We start from the raw sequence: 14,298 nt of genomic DNA, 5'->3' as shown, positions 1-14,298 counted from the left end.
AATTGGCACTTTCTTACAAGTTGTTGAGAAAAGGTCTTCTCTTAAATAACAGTGATAGAGAATCAAAGTTTCATCTGTTAATTTCATCTCTTAAATACCAGTTGTTTTTTGGTTTTTGAGAAGTTATACCTTCGTCATTGTCAAAAACTTGAATCATTTAAAAACTTGAATAGCCCAACCCATTTAAACTTGGATTGGTTCGGTCTGTTTTACTCAAACTACCATATTGGCCCAGTCCAACTTTCGTGTCTTATTGACCCAGATTTGGATTATAAACTCCTATTTTATCCACTTACACTCTTTTTTTAGTTATAAAAAGGAGTGTAAGTGATAAAATAGAGAAAAATGAGTAAATCACCACTCTAAATAAAAAGTATTTTATTGGTTAATTAAAAAAAAAGTATTTTCCGCAATCCATTTCCATTGGGAGAATTGGTTTGCAACGTGGTTCTCATCACAGGGGATCCGAACCCTTTGACAAAGCCATTTCATTGTCTCATTCACAGAGGTAGAGACTAGAGTAGAGGGCAAGCTCGGACCGAAAGAACGAAAAGGGAAAAATTAGAGGGAAAGCTTGGAACTTGATCGGAGAGAGAGAAAGAGAGAGAAAGGGGCCTGAACTGGTGAGTTCGTTTTCCTTCACACCGTAAACGAAACGAGAATGCCACGTTTCCTGAAAACACTTTTATAATGAAATTCCATTGCGATTAAAGGGTTAGCAGGTTCTCGATTATTTCGGGTTTTCAAAAGTAAATTTTGTTTCTTGAACAGTGAATACCATTTATCATACGGCATGTTAGGCCCTCGGTGGTAAATATTATCACTTTCTCTTTCGGCAGTTTGACAGAAAATAATTGATTGAAAAAAAAGGAACTTCATAAATTGTGATTTGTTTAACTTAAACGCTTTTTTTCTTTGGCTTAGTATCACAGCAAGATTCTTTCTTTTCTGTTGTTTATGTTTGTTTTCAGAATAATAATGCTTCTGCAATCTGCATACTCGGATTTATGGCTTTGGTTTGATTAATGCAAGAAAAAATTCATATATATATGTGGCAGGAATTGTAATAGATTATAGATGAATTGGACAAGGTTTTCCACCAAGGTTTACAAAGCTACTGCAGCAGATTCCAAATGCGGTTCGTCATTCTGTTATACTCGAAAATCCCATCAGAAAGCTATTCACGACACTCAAAGAGGAAGTCTACCAGCAACTTCATGGCCTCAGGATGGAGTTGGTGCAGCTACTGTGGCTACAGATTTTCGAGATTTTGAACAGAGGTTCATTGTTGCAAGAAATGTCATTTGGAGGTTTAAAGGAAATTCCATGTGGTCTAAACAGAGCCCGGTATCTTTATCTCGTCAATTTGGACACGAGGCTGGTACTGGTCGTGATCCTGACTTGACTAGGGACTTCCTGGTACAGCTCTGGGTTGCAGATAGGAAAACGGAACACTCCAAAAGAAAGAGAAGAGGGAAAGCTGTTAAGTATAAGAAAGAAACACCATACCACTATTCATCCTATGGATGGTATCCGGATGCATTTTTCAATGCAGCAGACCCTTCTGGCCAACCACCTCTAAGCCAATCCATCTCGGGATTTCTGAAACCAGAATCTCCAGAAGAGGTTAATTTTTGTCTCCTTTTTTTCCTTTTCCACGCTTAGAATTTCAGCTTTAAGATTTATACACGGAGCTGCAATAACCTTATTTTCCATGCTTATCCGGGTATATGTTTTGTAGTAAGTATGCCTGTTTAAACTTTTAACTAGTTCTATGCTCATAAAGAGTAGCAACTCGAAGGTAGTTTTACTTGTATGTAACTGGAATGTTGTGATTGCTTTTACTGTTGGAAACACATTCTCTTATCTAACCATGCTATAACTGTTACACCACATTTTCCTACTTATGCTCATCTTTTCAAGTTCTTAGTATCCAAATCATCCCCCGATACACAAAATGTCTTACTTGCCATTTGTTGTATTCTTTAGGTCCAGGTGATGCCTCTTCTTGCTAGATCAAATCTGCTGATTACGAGGGATATAGAGTGGGCAAATCTTGTACTTGGCTTTGAGCAGGTGATTATTTGTCCTAACAATCGTTCTTTCATGCTAATTTGTATGCTCATACTCTCATGGTCAGAAGACTAAGATTATGTGCTCAACCTTGCTTGTCTTGTATTGTCTGATTTACTTTGCTGATATTGTGTGGTAGAGGGGATTGCATATTTGGTGGTTCTTAAATTGTCAAATTGACTTCTATTGAAAGCTCTTGGTTTTTTCTCCTCCCCTCAAATTTTTGGCCTTCAATCTTCCTGAAATCTTTTCTGAATTTAATAGGTATACTGCTTCTATTTCAAATGTTTTCATAAATGCTTTTATAATGCTTCATCTGGGTGAACAGGTTTTAAAATGTCAAGTAAACACAGTTTTGAAGTATGGTTAACAGATGCTTGACTCACATCCTCATTCTCTCTAGATAATGTGCGTCCTTATATGCTCTGCTATATGACATGCCTTTCAGATCATTTTCACTCAATCTGGCTTCTAGTGGTACTTTAGTTACTAATTGTATTTGACATAATTCCAGGAAAACCGGTATGGAATAGTAGATGTGTGCTACCCAGAGTCGGTGAGTAATTGTTGTAACTCATTTCATCCTCTTGAGGTTCCCATACTGGAAGTTTAGGTTTTAAGTTAATTACTCATTTTCTGTTACTCAATGTTTTGTAGCCTGTGGGTTTGATTCGTGAGCAGAGCCATGTTATTACTAGACAGGTACTTTCTAACCCAATCTTTACAATTTTTGACTATTTATTTTATTGATATTCTGCCATGCACAGTATATGTAGCATGAGCATGGCATTGTTTCTCACTTGTTAAAGTTTATATGCTGGCCAAAGTATAGAATTACTTACGTTTGGCAACTTATTGCTTCTTGTCCTTTATGTTATCTTATAGAGGTTTTCCAGTGCTTATGCTTGCTTTTCATGTTGCAGTTGCTTCGCCTGAGGCGCCCTTTTGTTGCTTTTATAACTGATGCCATGGGTAATGAGCTCTTTAGGGTGAGGATATAGGGCCTTTAAAAAAAATAAATTGTAATTATTTGGTGGATGCCCCAATTTTGGATATGTTGACGTTTCAGCTTGACCCCTCATTTTACCTTATTTAGGTTCGCCGGCCTTTTTGGTGGATAACCAGCTCAATTTATGCAGAGATCAATGGCAAGGTAGGACAACATGACATATTTTCTCTGGCGGTGGTCACGACAGTGTTAAAGATTGTTGAGTATGTGAAATAGCATTCTGGTTATTGATGGTGTTGGATGTCTGTTACTCTCTAGGAAGTTGGTGTGGTTCACAGACGATGGCATCTTTGGAAGAGGGTGTATGATTTGTACCTAGGGTAATTTCCAAATGCTTTTTTCTCTTCCTGTAATTATTTATTTAAACTCAAAGTGAGTTTATACATATCATCAAGGTTAGTGCCCTATATTGCACATTGTTCCCTTATGCTGCTTTGTTGTTGAAACTGTGGTTTTATTCTTGGTCTTCTGCATTGCTTTCATCTTTTGCGTCTAACCCCAAGATAAAATGGTTTGTAGGGATAAGCAGTTTGCAGTTGTTGAAAACCCTGGCTTCTGGAATTGGACTTTTACTTTGAAGGACATTGATGGTGAAGTTTTGGCTCAGATAGATCGTGACTGGAGGGGTTTTGGCTTTGAGGTTTGTTTTTGTTTTGTTTTGTTTTGTTAATTAGTTTCATCGTGTCAATGTAGATAACTGCAGTCAATTATATAACGTTACTATCTTGTGAAGAAAGTATGTCATATTTTTGAAGATGCATTTGGGGACCTATATCTTTTGAGATTAGCAATTTATTGTAAATTTGATCTTATCAAATGATGAGTTTCTTAGTTGTGGTTCAGTTTTTATGTATATTTCTCGTGTTCGATTCCTGACGGATGTGTAGTGTGGGCCACCTCCCATTGTTTGTACCGGCTGTTGGGATTGGAGGGTCTGCATGTGCCTTCAGGGATTGATTAGTGGAGTCCAAGACGTTAAAAAGAAAAAGAAAAAAAGCATATTAGGTTTGAGATAATTCTTTGATTCAACACTCACGGAAGCGTAATGCTCTATATTTCTGTTGCCATGGTTCTTTTATATTTGCATTTACCAGTTTAAATATTAGTTTTTATGTGGCATGCCAGCATATTATGTTGCATGCATACCAACTAATGTTTCATTATGCTTCCACATCAAGCAGATTTTTACTGATGCGGGGCAATATGTGATCCGTTTCGGGAGTTCTGATCCCAGCTCCAAGACCAGAGCTGCAAGCTTGGTAGAGTATCCAATCAGAAAATGATATTCTCCTTACTATGGTGTATTCCATTTAATATTATTGCCACTTTTTTTATGGCAGATTGAAGAGTTGGAAGTCAGACGTCCACTTACTCTGTTGGAGAGAGCTGTAACTGTTGCTCTGGCTATATCGTTGGACAATGACTATTTCTCAAGACATGGTGGATGGTAAGCCAATGACTATTTCTTAAGACACCACGGCTAGAATGTTCAGTGGAAGTTCTGACTTTGGTATGTATTTGCACATCGTGGCTTTGGTATGAAGCACTTATTTGTGCTATAAGAACTTAGAACCAGCTCCAATTTATAGACTGAGGCACTCCAAATTTCTATCATCTTCTTCGCATTGTTTTTGTAGTTCATCTTGGAAACTGATATATGTTATTCTTTATCTTGTATATCTTGGACATTATTACAGTACTTAATATGCTGCCTCATTCTCAATTGAGAGATAGAGAGTTGAAAACGCACACTAATTTTGTTTGCACGTGCCTGTGCCTGTTTTTTTTTTCGTTTCCAGGGGATTACCTTTTGTTGAAGTAGGAGAGTAGGTCTGGCTGGCTGTACAGATGAAAATCAATGTGGTTACGCGGTCATTCTTAATACATGAGGGCTCAAGACAAGGCCCGGCTGCTTGTTAGATGTGATTCTAGCGGGGATGCAAATGTTCTTGTTTCTTGGTGAAGACATTTTTGTACCATCGAGTCATTGAATAGCTTACTTTTTATGATCGATTAGGATGACTTGCAAAGACCATATCTTGGTATTCTCTGCAGCACAAGAGACATGCGCAAAACCTGAAAGAAGAGAAATTTAGTTAACTCTAAATTGATAAGTTGGATCATCCTATATCAATGAACTAAAACATAACTTTTGAAAGTGAGAACGACTGTTGGAAAAAGTTTAGGCCTACTTGGAAAAAGTTTTGTTCCACCTATAACAATAAGAACGACTGTTGCGTAGTTTTCACATGTTTAAAACACAAGCTGGAAAGTTGCACTAGAAAAACAGAAGACGCATGTCAAAGTTGCCTGCCAAATTTGAAAGTAAAATAGAGGACCACTGTTACAACTAATGGCTTACAGGTTTAAAAAGATCACGGCTTTCACCTTCCACCTTCCACCTTCCTTGAGGACGTGGGCTTTGTGTACCAAACGCGTGCTTATCATGTCAACGCTTCTTTTTCTTTTACGGTTACCAAACATTTCCACAGTTAGCATCGTCGATCCAAAAAGCTCAGTTTTTTTTTCTTTCTTCTGCTGCGATTTGCATGTACGCGCGAATGTATGAATTTTGAAGAAAAACATTCTTTGTAGATTCGTTTGATTGGTGCGAAGGACATGGCTTCAGTTCACGGAGGTAGGTACTAGGTTTTGCACTGAATGTATGAAGTTAAAAGTGATGATCAAGAAGAAGAGCTTTATATCTGTTTTCGAATGGAAATTGATTGGTTGTGGATTGTGTTGCTTTTTCTGTTTCCGTGTCAACAGGGATGGCTGTTGTGATTATGGGTGTCAGTGGTGCTGGGAAATCGTAAGCCTTAATCTCTGCTTTCTTCTTCTTCTTCTCTTTAAATTCTGTGTAACCACCGGGTAGCATTGATGAGTTCATAAGTATTGTAATTTCTGGGTACTAAAACATACTCTTCTAGATATTAATTTCAAGGATCTTATAAAACTAACAATTCTTCTAGATATCAATATGTCGGAAAATATGCAAATAAGCCGTAGTCTTTTTCTTGAAGGAGTTTCTAGAGCCCTTGATTTGTATGTAATGAAAGCCTCCTCGATATTACTGTCGTTTGATGTCATGACTGGAAATCTCAGCACAAGAATATCTCCAATGGGACTGCTAATTCTTGGAAGCTGATTTCAGTACATGTGATGGTTTGTTCAAATGTCCAGCTTTTTGTGATATTATAAGTAGAATTTCATTCGTTTACTTACTGTTAGCCTAAACAAGATCATTTGTTTATTGATAAATCTCTCTTTCCAACCAATTCTAACTTATCATGTCACACTGAGCCAACAAACTCTGTATATCTCTTGAGGAGTTGCAGAGCCATGTTCAGAAGCACAACTGTGTAAGAAAAATATGGGATTACATTGATTATATGTGTATGTTTCTTCGCACTTCGGTTTACAACAGCACATTGGATCCTAATGACCTTGTCAAATGCCTTTTATGTGACCGGATTTAGATATCATGGCATAGTTAAGAAAGTTGTAGCTTCTTATATCTGATCTTTCACTTTTGTAGCTTCTGCTTCTCATGCATTTCAATATTTTGTTCAACAGGACGATAGGTGAGATGCTGGCAAAAGAGACAAACTCTAACTTTATAGATGCAGATGATTTCCATCCACAATCAAACAAAGGTACATGCAGCTTTGTATTTGATGTTGGCAACTTCTCTGATTTCTGATTTCTTTCCAATATTCTACTATATTTGGATAAAAATGATAAACAATCTTCTATCTTCTGAAATATTCATTTCTTAAATCAGAAAAGATGCGTAAAGGGATCCCCCTTTCAGAGGAAGACCGGATGCCTTGGCTTGAAACACTTCGAAATGCCTTAAGAGAAAAGTTGGTCGATGGAGGAACTGTAATTCTTGGGTGTTCAGCTCTGCAGAAGCGATACAGAGAAGTTCTACGATCTGCCGACCCTAATTATGAACCTGGAAGTCATGTCAGTCTGGTGAAGTTTGTCCTGTTGGATGCGCAGGCAGAGGTGCTGGCTGCTAGATTAGAGAAAAGAATCGCAGAAGGGAAGCATTTCATGTCGCCTGCACTTTTGCAGTCTCAGTTAGGCTTGCTTCAGATTGATGATTCTGAAGGGATACTTAAAGTTGATGCCACTTTAAGTCCTCAAGACATAGTAAATACCATTCAAAGATTGATTTTCAGCTTAAGAGTTGAGATTTAAATTAGGAGTAGCAGCCTGGCAGGAAAAATTGTAGATTCTGGTTCGAAAGAATCTACCATCAAACATTGTTCTGAAAACTTTTTGGTGCAGATATTATGCCACTTTATTTGAACAGATTATTTGATTGATCATCATATTAAACGTCAATATTTGCTTCTGCTTAATTTGATGGTGCCCTATCTTAATTTTCTTCCCATTATAATGCTTCAATGATCAGTTTTAAAAGAGTTTCCAATCCATCCATCTTGAGCACCCATTGCGTGACATAGGAAAGGATTCATTAGCATGTTCATATGAAGATATATGATCTAATCCTATCCTGTGTTCTTTTGAATTAAACCAAACACTTAAGCATAAGTATCAAAGACAGACAAAACACACAAAAGTTACGTGGTTCGGCAATTTGCCTACATCCACGGGAAAGTGAGAAATCCACTACTAAAAATAATTACAAGGATTTCTCCTATTTGCCTATAACTCTTTATACAGGGAAGTTGTAGAAAGAATTTTGTACTGAGAGGTGCAGTGCACATGTCTGAGACCTTGATGAAGAGTTGAAACACAACAAATATGTATTTTTTTCAATTTAACTTGCGCTTCATGTTCTTGATTGATCAGCGGATACGATTCAAATGAGCAAAAGGCTCGGGGTTAGATTTGGGAGCTGGTTTAGCCACCTCAGGGACCCCAAACACATTCCAGAATCTCAGTGTTTCATCACCAGCTGCTGATGCCACTGTGCAACCATCTGGGCTCTGAAGATAATTTGCAACATAAGAGAATTTAGTATTTTGTCTAAGAGGAAACATGATTTATGATGATTATAAAGTTAAGGTTGTTACCTGAGCCATATAAAGAACTCTAGAAGTATGGCCAGTGAGTTCTGCAATTTTAGCCATTGAGGGGTACTTCCAAAGAGTAAGCTGATTTTGGGTAAATCCATGTGAACTAAGCAGCTCTCTTTCATTCTTGTTCCACAGCAAAGCACAAACCTGAGAGCCAGTGTCGACTGAGTTCAGGCATGCACCTGTGTGGGTGTTCCAAAACTTTATGCACCGATCACCCCCACCTCCACCAGAAGCTAATAAGTTGCCCTGGAAAGGACACCAAGCAAGGGCTTTCACAGCAGCTGTATGGTCTTCAAGCCTGTGAAGCCACTGAGTCGGTGAATTAGAAGATGCCACTGATCTGTCCCATATATGGAGGAGGTTATCATTTCCTCCACTCGCTAATTGCTGGCCTGAGGCTGACCATTTAAGCCCACAAACCTCTTGTTCATGTCCTCTGTATGTCTCAACAATGTGTGATCTAACTCTTACATCATTATTAACGATACAGCCATCCATTCCTCCTGTTGTAAGAATATGATTGTTCCATGCCAATGAGCCTACTCGCGATCTGTGGCAACCTCTCAAAGTTCTCAGCTAAAGAAAGAAACATCACAATAACCAAAAGAATGTTAGAAAAATTGGGCAGCAGGTAATATAAAACAGAAAGGGAGGAATACGAAGGTACAAAGATAAAAGACAACAAAAACAAACCAACCTGCTTATTAGCAGTTGAATCCCACAACTGTACTTCAGAATTGTCCAGTCCAATGGCAATGTGGCGTCCATCAGGCGCCCAGCTGACACTGGTAACAGGTCCGACTTCATCCTCAAATGTGGCAAGCTCCGAAGTAGAACCATTGGTAGCATCCCACAAATAAACTGTGTTTGCAAGAGCTATCGCGAGAACATTGCAGCTTCCCCAATCCAACAAATTCAGGTAGTAATCATCCACTAGGTCGGGAGCATCCAATGTCCTCTCTGAAGTCTGCATATATGATCAAATCATAAGTTGTCAGTTAAACACAACAAATACTTTCAAAATAACCAATTAAGTTCAAGCAAATATAATCCATTCATGAGATCAAAATCAAATATACACGTACTTGAGGAATGTGCCTTCGGGGCTTTGCTGGTTTATCTTGTGGTAAAGAAGAGAACTCGCGTGGGAAGAGCTCTACAGGGGCCGGAGGCTTGTTCTTGAAAGCAAGGATTCGTGTCCGGTTCATGTTCATGGCCTCAGCCAACTGCTTCCGATAGGCCTCTCTAGATGGGGAAGATACCATAGCTGGGTTTTCCTTACCTTTCCTACCTTCAGTCAGCATGAAGTGCGCGAAATCAAAATCCATCGCTGATCTGTTGGGGATGAACCTGTCCAGCTGGTAGTCACATAACACAAGGACATCAGAATATCATTCTATTAAATATTAAAACCCACATTTTAATCACATTTATAACTGTTTTTCAAATTCAATTTAACATCAGATCCCAAAATAGAATAACGCTCCCTATACACACATGCGGGTAACCAGATTCAGAAACAAAAAGTCCAATGAATAAATAAAATCCAATTAAAAGTAAAACAGAACCCCTCAAATCAGCAATCAAACAGATTGAACCCTAATAAAGATAAACGTCATATAAAGAACTTGGTATAGATCGAAAATCCAATTCAAAGTAAAACAGAAACCCTGATTTCAGTAGTCATATAGATCGAACCCTGATTTTTTTTTAAAAAAACCTCACATCAGATCCCAAAATAGATGAACATGAACCCCAAACGCTATACATACATATAAAAGCGTAAAAAGACTCAGAAATGAAAATTCCAATCGGTAAAGAAAATCCAATTCACTATAGAATAAAAACCCTAATTTCCGATATAAAATGGATTGGACGGTAATAAAGATCAACGTGTAAAATAAAAAAGCTTACATTTTCCCTAGAATTCCTTTTCTGAAGAAACTGTTCTCGAAGAGGGCATCTAGAATCTGACTTCAAGATAGACGAAGAACTCATTGATCCTGCATCCATTATGTTTAATGCGCACAAAAGAATATATGTGTGTATATATGTGAAAAAATGAAAACAGTACAAAATAGCAGAGAAATAAAAAATGAAAATTCCTGCAAAAAGATGAATTAGTGTAAAATAACCAAGCCTGCAAAAGAGAGTTAGATTCAAGAATTGTATATCACTTCGCAAGAAAAGAAAATTGGAGGCCGCGTTTTTAATCTCTGAGCGTTGCAAAGAATTGCGTATTCAGAGAGAGAGAGAGAGAGAGAGAGAGAGAGAGAGCAAGTGATTATTGATAGGTTGAACTAGTGGGTTTATATAACGATGAGATGAAGGGGATGACTAGGGTTTTCAGGTAGTCTGAATATAACCTTTGGATCTAATTTCAGAAGGAATATTTTGGATTTGGAGAAAACCTGCAACGGCTATATTTACACAGAGCCGTTGTAATTTTGTGTGACGAAAAATGCCCCTGCATCGACCCAGGCCATCGAGACGACAGACCATCCGCATACAGGGGTACTACAGTAAAAGGACATTTACCACAGTGGTCAAATACCGCTGAGTTCGAATTCGTATCTAGTAATTTCTTTTTAGTAAAAAAAATCCTATAATCTGACATTTCAAATTTTCCCTTAATTGAAGGAGATTTTTTTCTCAATTAAAATTATTTAATATTTTCTTTTCTTTTATAATTTATTAACACTTTTAAAAAAACTGTTAATTAAACATTCTTTATTAAAATACACTTAATTGATTTAATTGATGTGCATATGATATGTACATGCCACATCATATGGTATAGAAATGTAGGATAAAAATATGATAAGTGTAGCATTACTATTTTTTTTTTAAGTAAGGAATAATTGGAGGGTTAAAACGGTAAGATTGATGTTATTTACAACCAAAAAAGGGAAGAAAAAAATTGGCAAAGTCTGTTAATGCAATAATGGGGGAGGGAAAAGGAACAGGTGAGGTTGGAATGCTCGCCACTTTAACTAGGGTGGTGAGCATACACCTTGAGTTAAAGTTGTGTGCAAAAATATTTCGGATTTAGGGAACTATCAAAGCCTCCCCCATCATTCTGTCAAAATTTCTTGAATTTTTTACAAAATGTCTCCATTGGTCTAATAGACTATACCTTTCTGCCAAAATCATAACAAAAAATCAAAGATGCTGGATCAAGAGTGGACAAAGTTTGTGAATCCATCGAGTTCATCCATGCAATATGCCACAATCAAAATTTTGGAGAGATTACTACCATGGATGAACCATAAAGCATTTCCCTTAGGTTTAAATAATCTATTCAGCTCCTATTCAAACACATTCGGTTTCTTGCACAATGTGTGGTATAAACAAAATCAAATACAATCCTAAGGAACTCTAGCGACAAACCAAAACAGGGATTATAGAGCTATGCCACCAACAGATTATACACTGCATGAAGAAAACTGCCCATTTCCTACAATGGCAACCATTACTTCTTCAAAAACTGATCATAGGCTCTCTTACCATTAAAGTTCAGTGATGCAACAGGAATAACTGAACAAAGATATCCACGAATCATGTGAATTGTCGTCTCATGTATGTGTCTTCGTGGACGAATACTGGTTCTTGAGTGGTACTCGGTGGAGGGAACTGGGGTTGCCCCATAGCTATTGCCCCTGGATTAGGAGGAGCAGAAGTGCCCCATGGACTGTTACTGTCCTTCACTGAATTTAAGGTGACATAGTAGACAATTCCTAGTACCACACTTGCAAGTGACAAAGCCGCACCTCCAGCAAACACTCCAGGTTTCACAACATAACAGTAGTAGTTGCCAAAGTACATGCTTTCTACACCATGCCGATCATTGAGTGTAGCACCAGTGAGCAGCAGAAGAAATGCTATAACAAACGTGAACCTGCACCAGTGTGGAGTGTGGAGTATGGAGTGAAGCACATCCATTGTTAATCCATTTTAAACAGACATAAAATTTTCAAAGCCAACTCAACTTAAACAGTGAGATGCACCCAAAATAAGAGGAGAAAAGAAGTATTGGTATTTTCTTTTTAAACTGTACGACATTAAGAAACTGGCAAGATAAGCAATCTTGTTTAACCTTTCAGCCTGACAAAGGCCAAACTGTCAAAACCAAGCATGCTTTTGGATTAGCAGCCCAAGTCATTTCCTCATGAAAGTATAATATCATAAATGATTATAATAAAAGTATCAGACGATAAGAAGTGTTCTACCATCGATTCACCATTCACCAAGTTTCAGTTGAGAATTACCAGGAAACAACAAAGCAGAACAAGGCTACTGTCCAGTTAGAGTTGGAAGGCTGGGGGCTCCTCTTGCAACAAATGCAGCCCGTTGAAACATTTATAATTATTTGAGCTAGCATAAGAGCCACTGCAGCAGTTACACCAAGACCAAGAGCAGGACTCCGAGGGTATTCGCATTGAGTAATGGAGATAAACTGAACCTGAGAACCCTGTAGGGTTATGAAACAAAGTAGTAGGGTTAGGAAACAAAGTAACAGGTCATTTCCAGCATCGTTTCCACTACATACTGAGTGTCAACAAAAACTGAGGAAAAACTAAACCCAACATCAGAGACAACTTGTTCAAAGGTTTTAAACAATCCCTCCAAAAATGACAACTTGTGAGAATATCTAAAAAATTGAGGTCCAACAATAACTGCCAGATGGAGAGGGAAGACATACTCTCTCCCTTAACCTCCATCTTAGATTCTTACACAAACACTGCTCTTTTGGCATTGAAGGTTAAGATGAGTTATTTGTTCAAAAAGAGAGATTAAGATGAAAGGATAGCGCGTAGAAGATAACACGAGATTTTTAATCAAGTTGTAAAACATTAAGGCACTTTCAAAACACGTTCTAATGCAGTGAACAACAGGCAAAATTGCATTGGCAAACTATACTAGCGAGTTTCCGCACCCTCATTTTGGAACCCGCAAAAGTAGAAGCATTGAAAGCGAATAAAAGAGCTGAAGTTTGGAAGTTTATGCAGAGACATTCAAAGTCAACACCAAATATGATATTATTTTCCAGTCTGGCAGTCTTCTAGAAAGGGGTAGGAAGCGTTGAAGTCAGTCAAAGAAGAAGCCATTTTCTTATGAAGCTAAACTAAATAGGAGAGCTGCGTTCGGGTGCCAAATAAAAATATACGGGAAAAAAAAAAAAGGTTTCAGCTTTCGAACAGGAACTTCAAGCAGAAGCAGTGGAACAAGAAAAATAACAAGAAAGAGGAAATTAGCGGAAAATAAAAGAAATCATCCAAATTATTCTCAGTTTGGTCAAAGCAAAGAAAAAATTGAAGCGCCAAGCTTGGGAATTTTCACCCTAAGCTTTCAGTCCACCATACTAATACAATTTCATGGCCTATTTTGGAATATTACAACAAAACAGAAGATTCCTCTTTCACATTCCTTATTTCAGAGCAACCAAAACGCAGGGTTAGATTAGTGTATAAGCAGAAAGGAAACAAATTTGAACGAACCCATATGAAAAAAGGACAAGAAGATCTAAGCAAAACCCACTTAATCTTTTTCGATTTACCTTGATTCTTGTAAACTCAGCACCAATACCTGTAGCAGCAGATAATAGCCCCAAGAGACCCACTGCGCAGCAAACCAGCAGTACCTTTCTCTCCATCTCTCTATCTCAGCTAAAAGGAAGCCCCTACTCTCTATTTGGGTTGGGCGTAGATTTCGATTGTCTCAACTCTGAAGAAGAGAATACGTAAAGTTGGTGAGGTACTGTGGTGAGTTGCGTGAATTATGATGTCCCAAGATGAGGAGCCCAGAGGGCACTACTCGACTGGAATGGAACAGGTAAAAAAGCGCCAAAAAAGAGAAAAAAAAGGTTATAACTTTTTATAACTATCTTCGAACGAGGTGTATTTATTTTTCTTTTAGGGTTATTGACCGAAATGTTCCCTCAATTTTTGCTCCAATCTCACTTTGGTTCATAAATTAAAATTTTTCAATAGTCCTCCAATTAGTATCAAATTGCCTTTATCGTCAAAGTCTATCAATTTTGCCGTTTAATAAAAATGGATCTCCATGTTTAAGTACGAAAGGGAGCCCAAAATGAAATCTCAGCCCAACAACAGCTCAAACAAACAGAAGGCCCAAGACAATAAATGGCAAAAGCCCAATCAG

The 14,298-nt window shown here is 37.8% G+C and overlaps 4 protein-coding genes across 6 annotated transcripts; 2 read left to right on the top strand and 2 right to left on the bottom strand.

Moving 5' to 3' along the window:
• The first annotated feature begins 501 nt into the window (after positions 1–501).
• On the top strand, positions 502–5,117 carry LOC103333520 (scramblase-like protein). Of its 3 annotated transcripts, none has more exons than XR_016127524.1 (12): positions 502–623; positions 1,059–1,626; positions 1,990–2,076; positions 2,588–2,629; positions 2,731–2,775; positions 2,997–3,062; positions 3,170–3,226; positions 3,341–3,402; positions 3,602–3,722; positions 4,264–4,341; positions 4,423–4,592; positions 4,882–5,117. XR_016127524.1 is itself a non-coding variant. In XM_008236368.3 (12 exons), the coding sequence occupies exons 2-12, from the start codon at positions 1,078–1,080 to the stop codon at positions 4,910–4,912; spliced, it is 1,245 nt and encodes a 414-aa protein (XP_008234590.1). In that variant the 5' UTR covers positions 502–623; positions 1,059–1,077; the 3' UTR covers positions 4,913–5,117. The 3 variants fall into 3 exon arrangements, 2 of the variants coding, with proteins under 2 accessions (XP_008234590.1, XP_088909837.1); XM_008236368.3 differs by having other exon boundaries at positions 4,423–4,529; XM_089053711.1 differs by lacking the exon at positions 502–623 and having other exon boundaries at positions 1,035–1,626; positions 4,423–4,529.
• Positions 5,118–5,263: 146 nt separating this feature from the next.
• On the top strand, positions 5,264–7,452 carry LOC103333521 (P-loop containing nucleoside triphosphate hydrolases superfamily protein). The gene is made up of 4 exons (XM_008236370.3): positions 5,264–5,720; positions 5,852–5,894; positions 6,659–6,738; positions 6,867–7,452. Exons 1-4 carry the CDS (start codon positions 5,702–5,704, stop codon positions 7,286–7,288), a joined length of 564 nt encoding a protein of 187 aa, XP_008234592.2. The 5' UTR covers positions 5,264–5,701; the 3' UTR covers positions 7,289–7,452.
• A 138-nt stretch (positions 7,453–7,590) lies between these two features.
• LOC103333522 (cell division cycle 20.2, cofactor of APC complex-like) lies at positions 7,591–10,537 on the bottom strand. Its single transcript, XM_008236371.2, has 5 exons — positions 10,051–10,537; positions 9,222–9,494; positions 8,834–9,103; positions 8,131–8,712; positions 7,591–8,043 (listed from the first exon to the last, which is right to left on the bottom strand). The coding sequence occupies exons 1-5, from the start codon at positions 10,147–10,149 to the stop codon at positions 7,903–7,905; spliced, it is 1,365 nt and encodes a 454-aa protein (XP_008234593.1). The 5' UTR covers positions 10,150–10,537; the 3' UTR covers positions 7,591–7,902.
• Positions 10,538–11,398: 861 nt separating this feature from the next.
• LOC103333523 (transmembrane protein, putative (DUF1218)) lies at positions 11,399–13,952 on the bottom strand. Its single transcript, XM_008236372.2, has 3 exons — positions 13,694–13,952; positions 12,405–12,607; positions 11,399–12,034 (listed from the first exon to the last, which is right to left on the bottom strand). Exons 1-3 carry the CDS (start codon positions 13,787–13,789, stop codon positions 11,695–11,697), a joined length of 639 nt encoding a protein of 212 aa, XP_008234594.1. The 5' UTR covers positions 13,790–13,952; the 3' UTR covers positions 11,399–11,694.
• Between the last annotated feature and the right edge of the window lie 346 nt (positions 13,953–14,298).

This window comes from Prunus mume, linkage group LG5 (genome assembly GCF_029339155.1).
Source record: "Prunus mume cultivar Tortuosa linkage group LG5, ASM2933915v1, whole genome shotgun sequence".
In the NCBI taxonomy this organism is placed as follows: Eukaryota; Viridiplantae; Streptophyta; class Magnoliopsida; order Rosales; family Rosaceae; genus Prunus; species Prunus mume.
The sequence above is the reverse complement of the archived record's forward strand: the minus strand, read 5'-3'. Positions and strand labels throughout refer to the sequence as shown.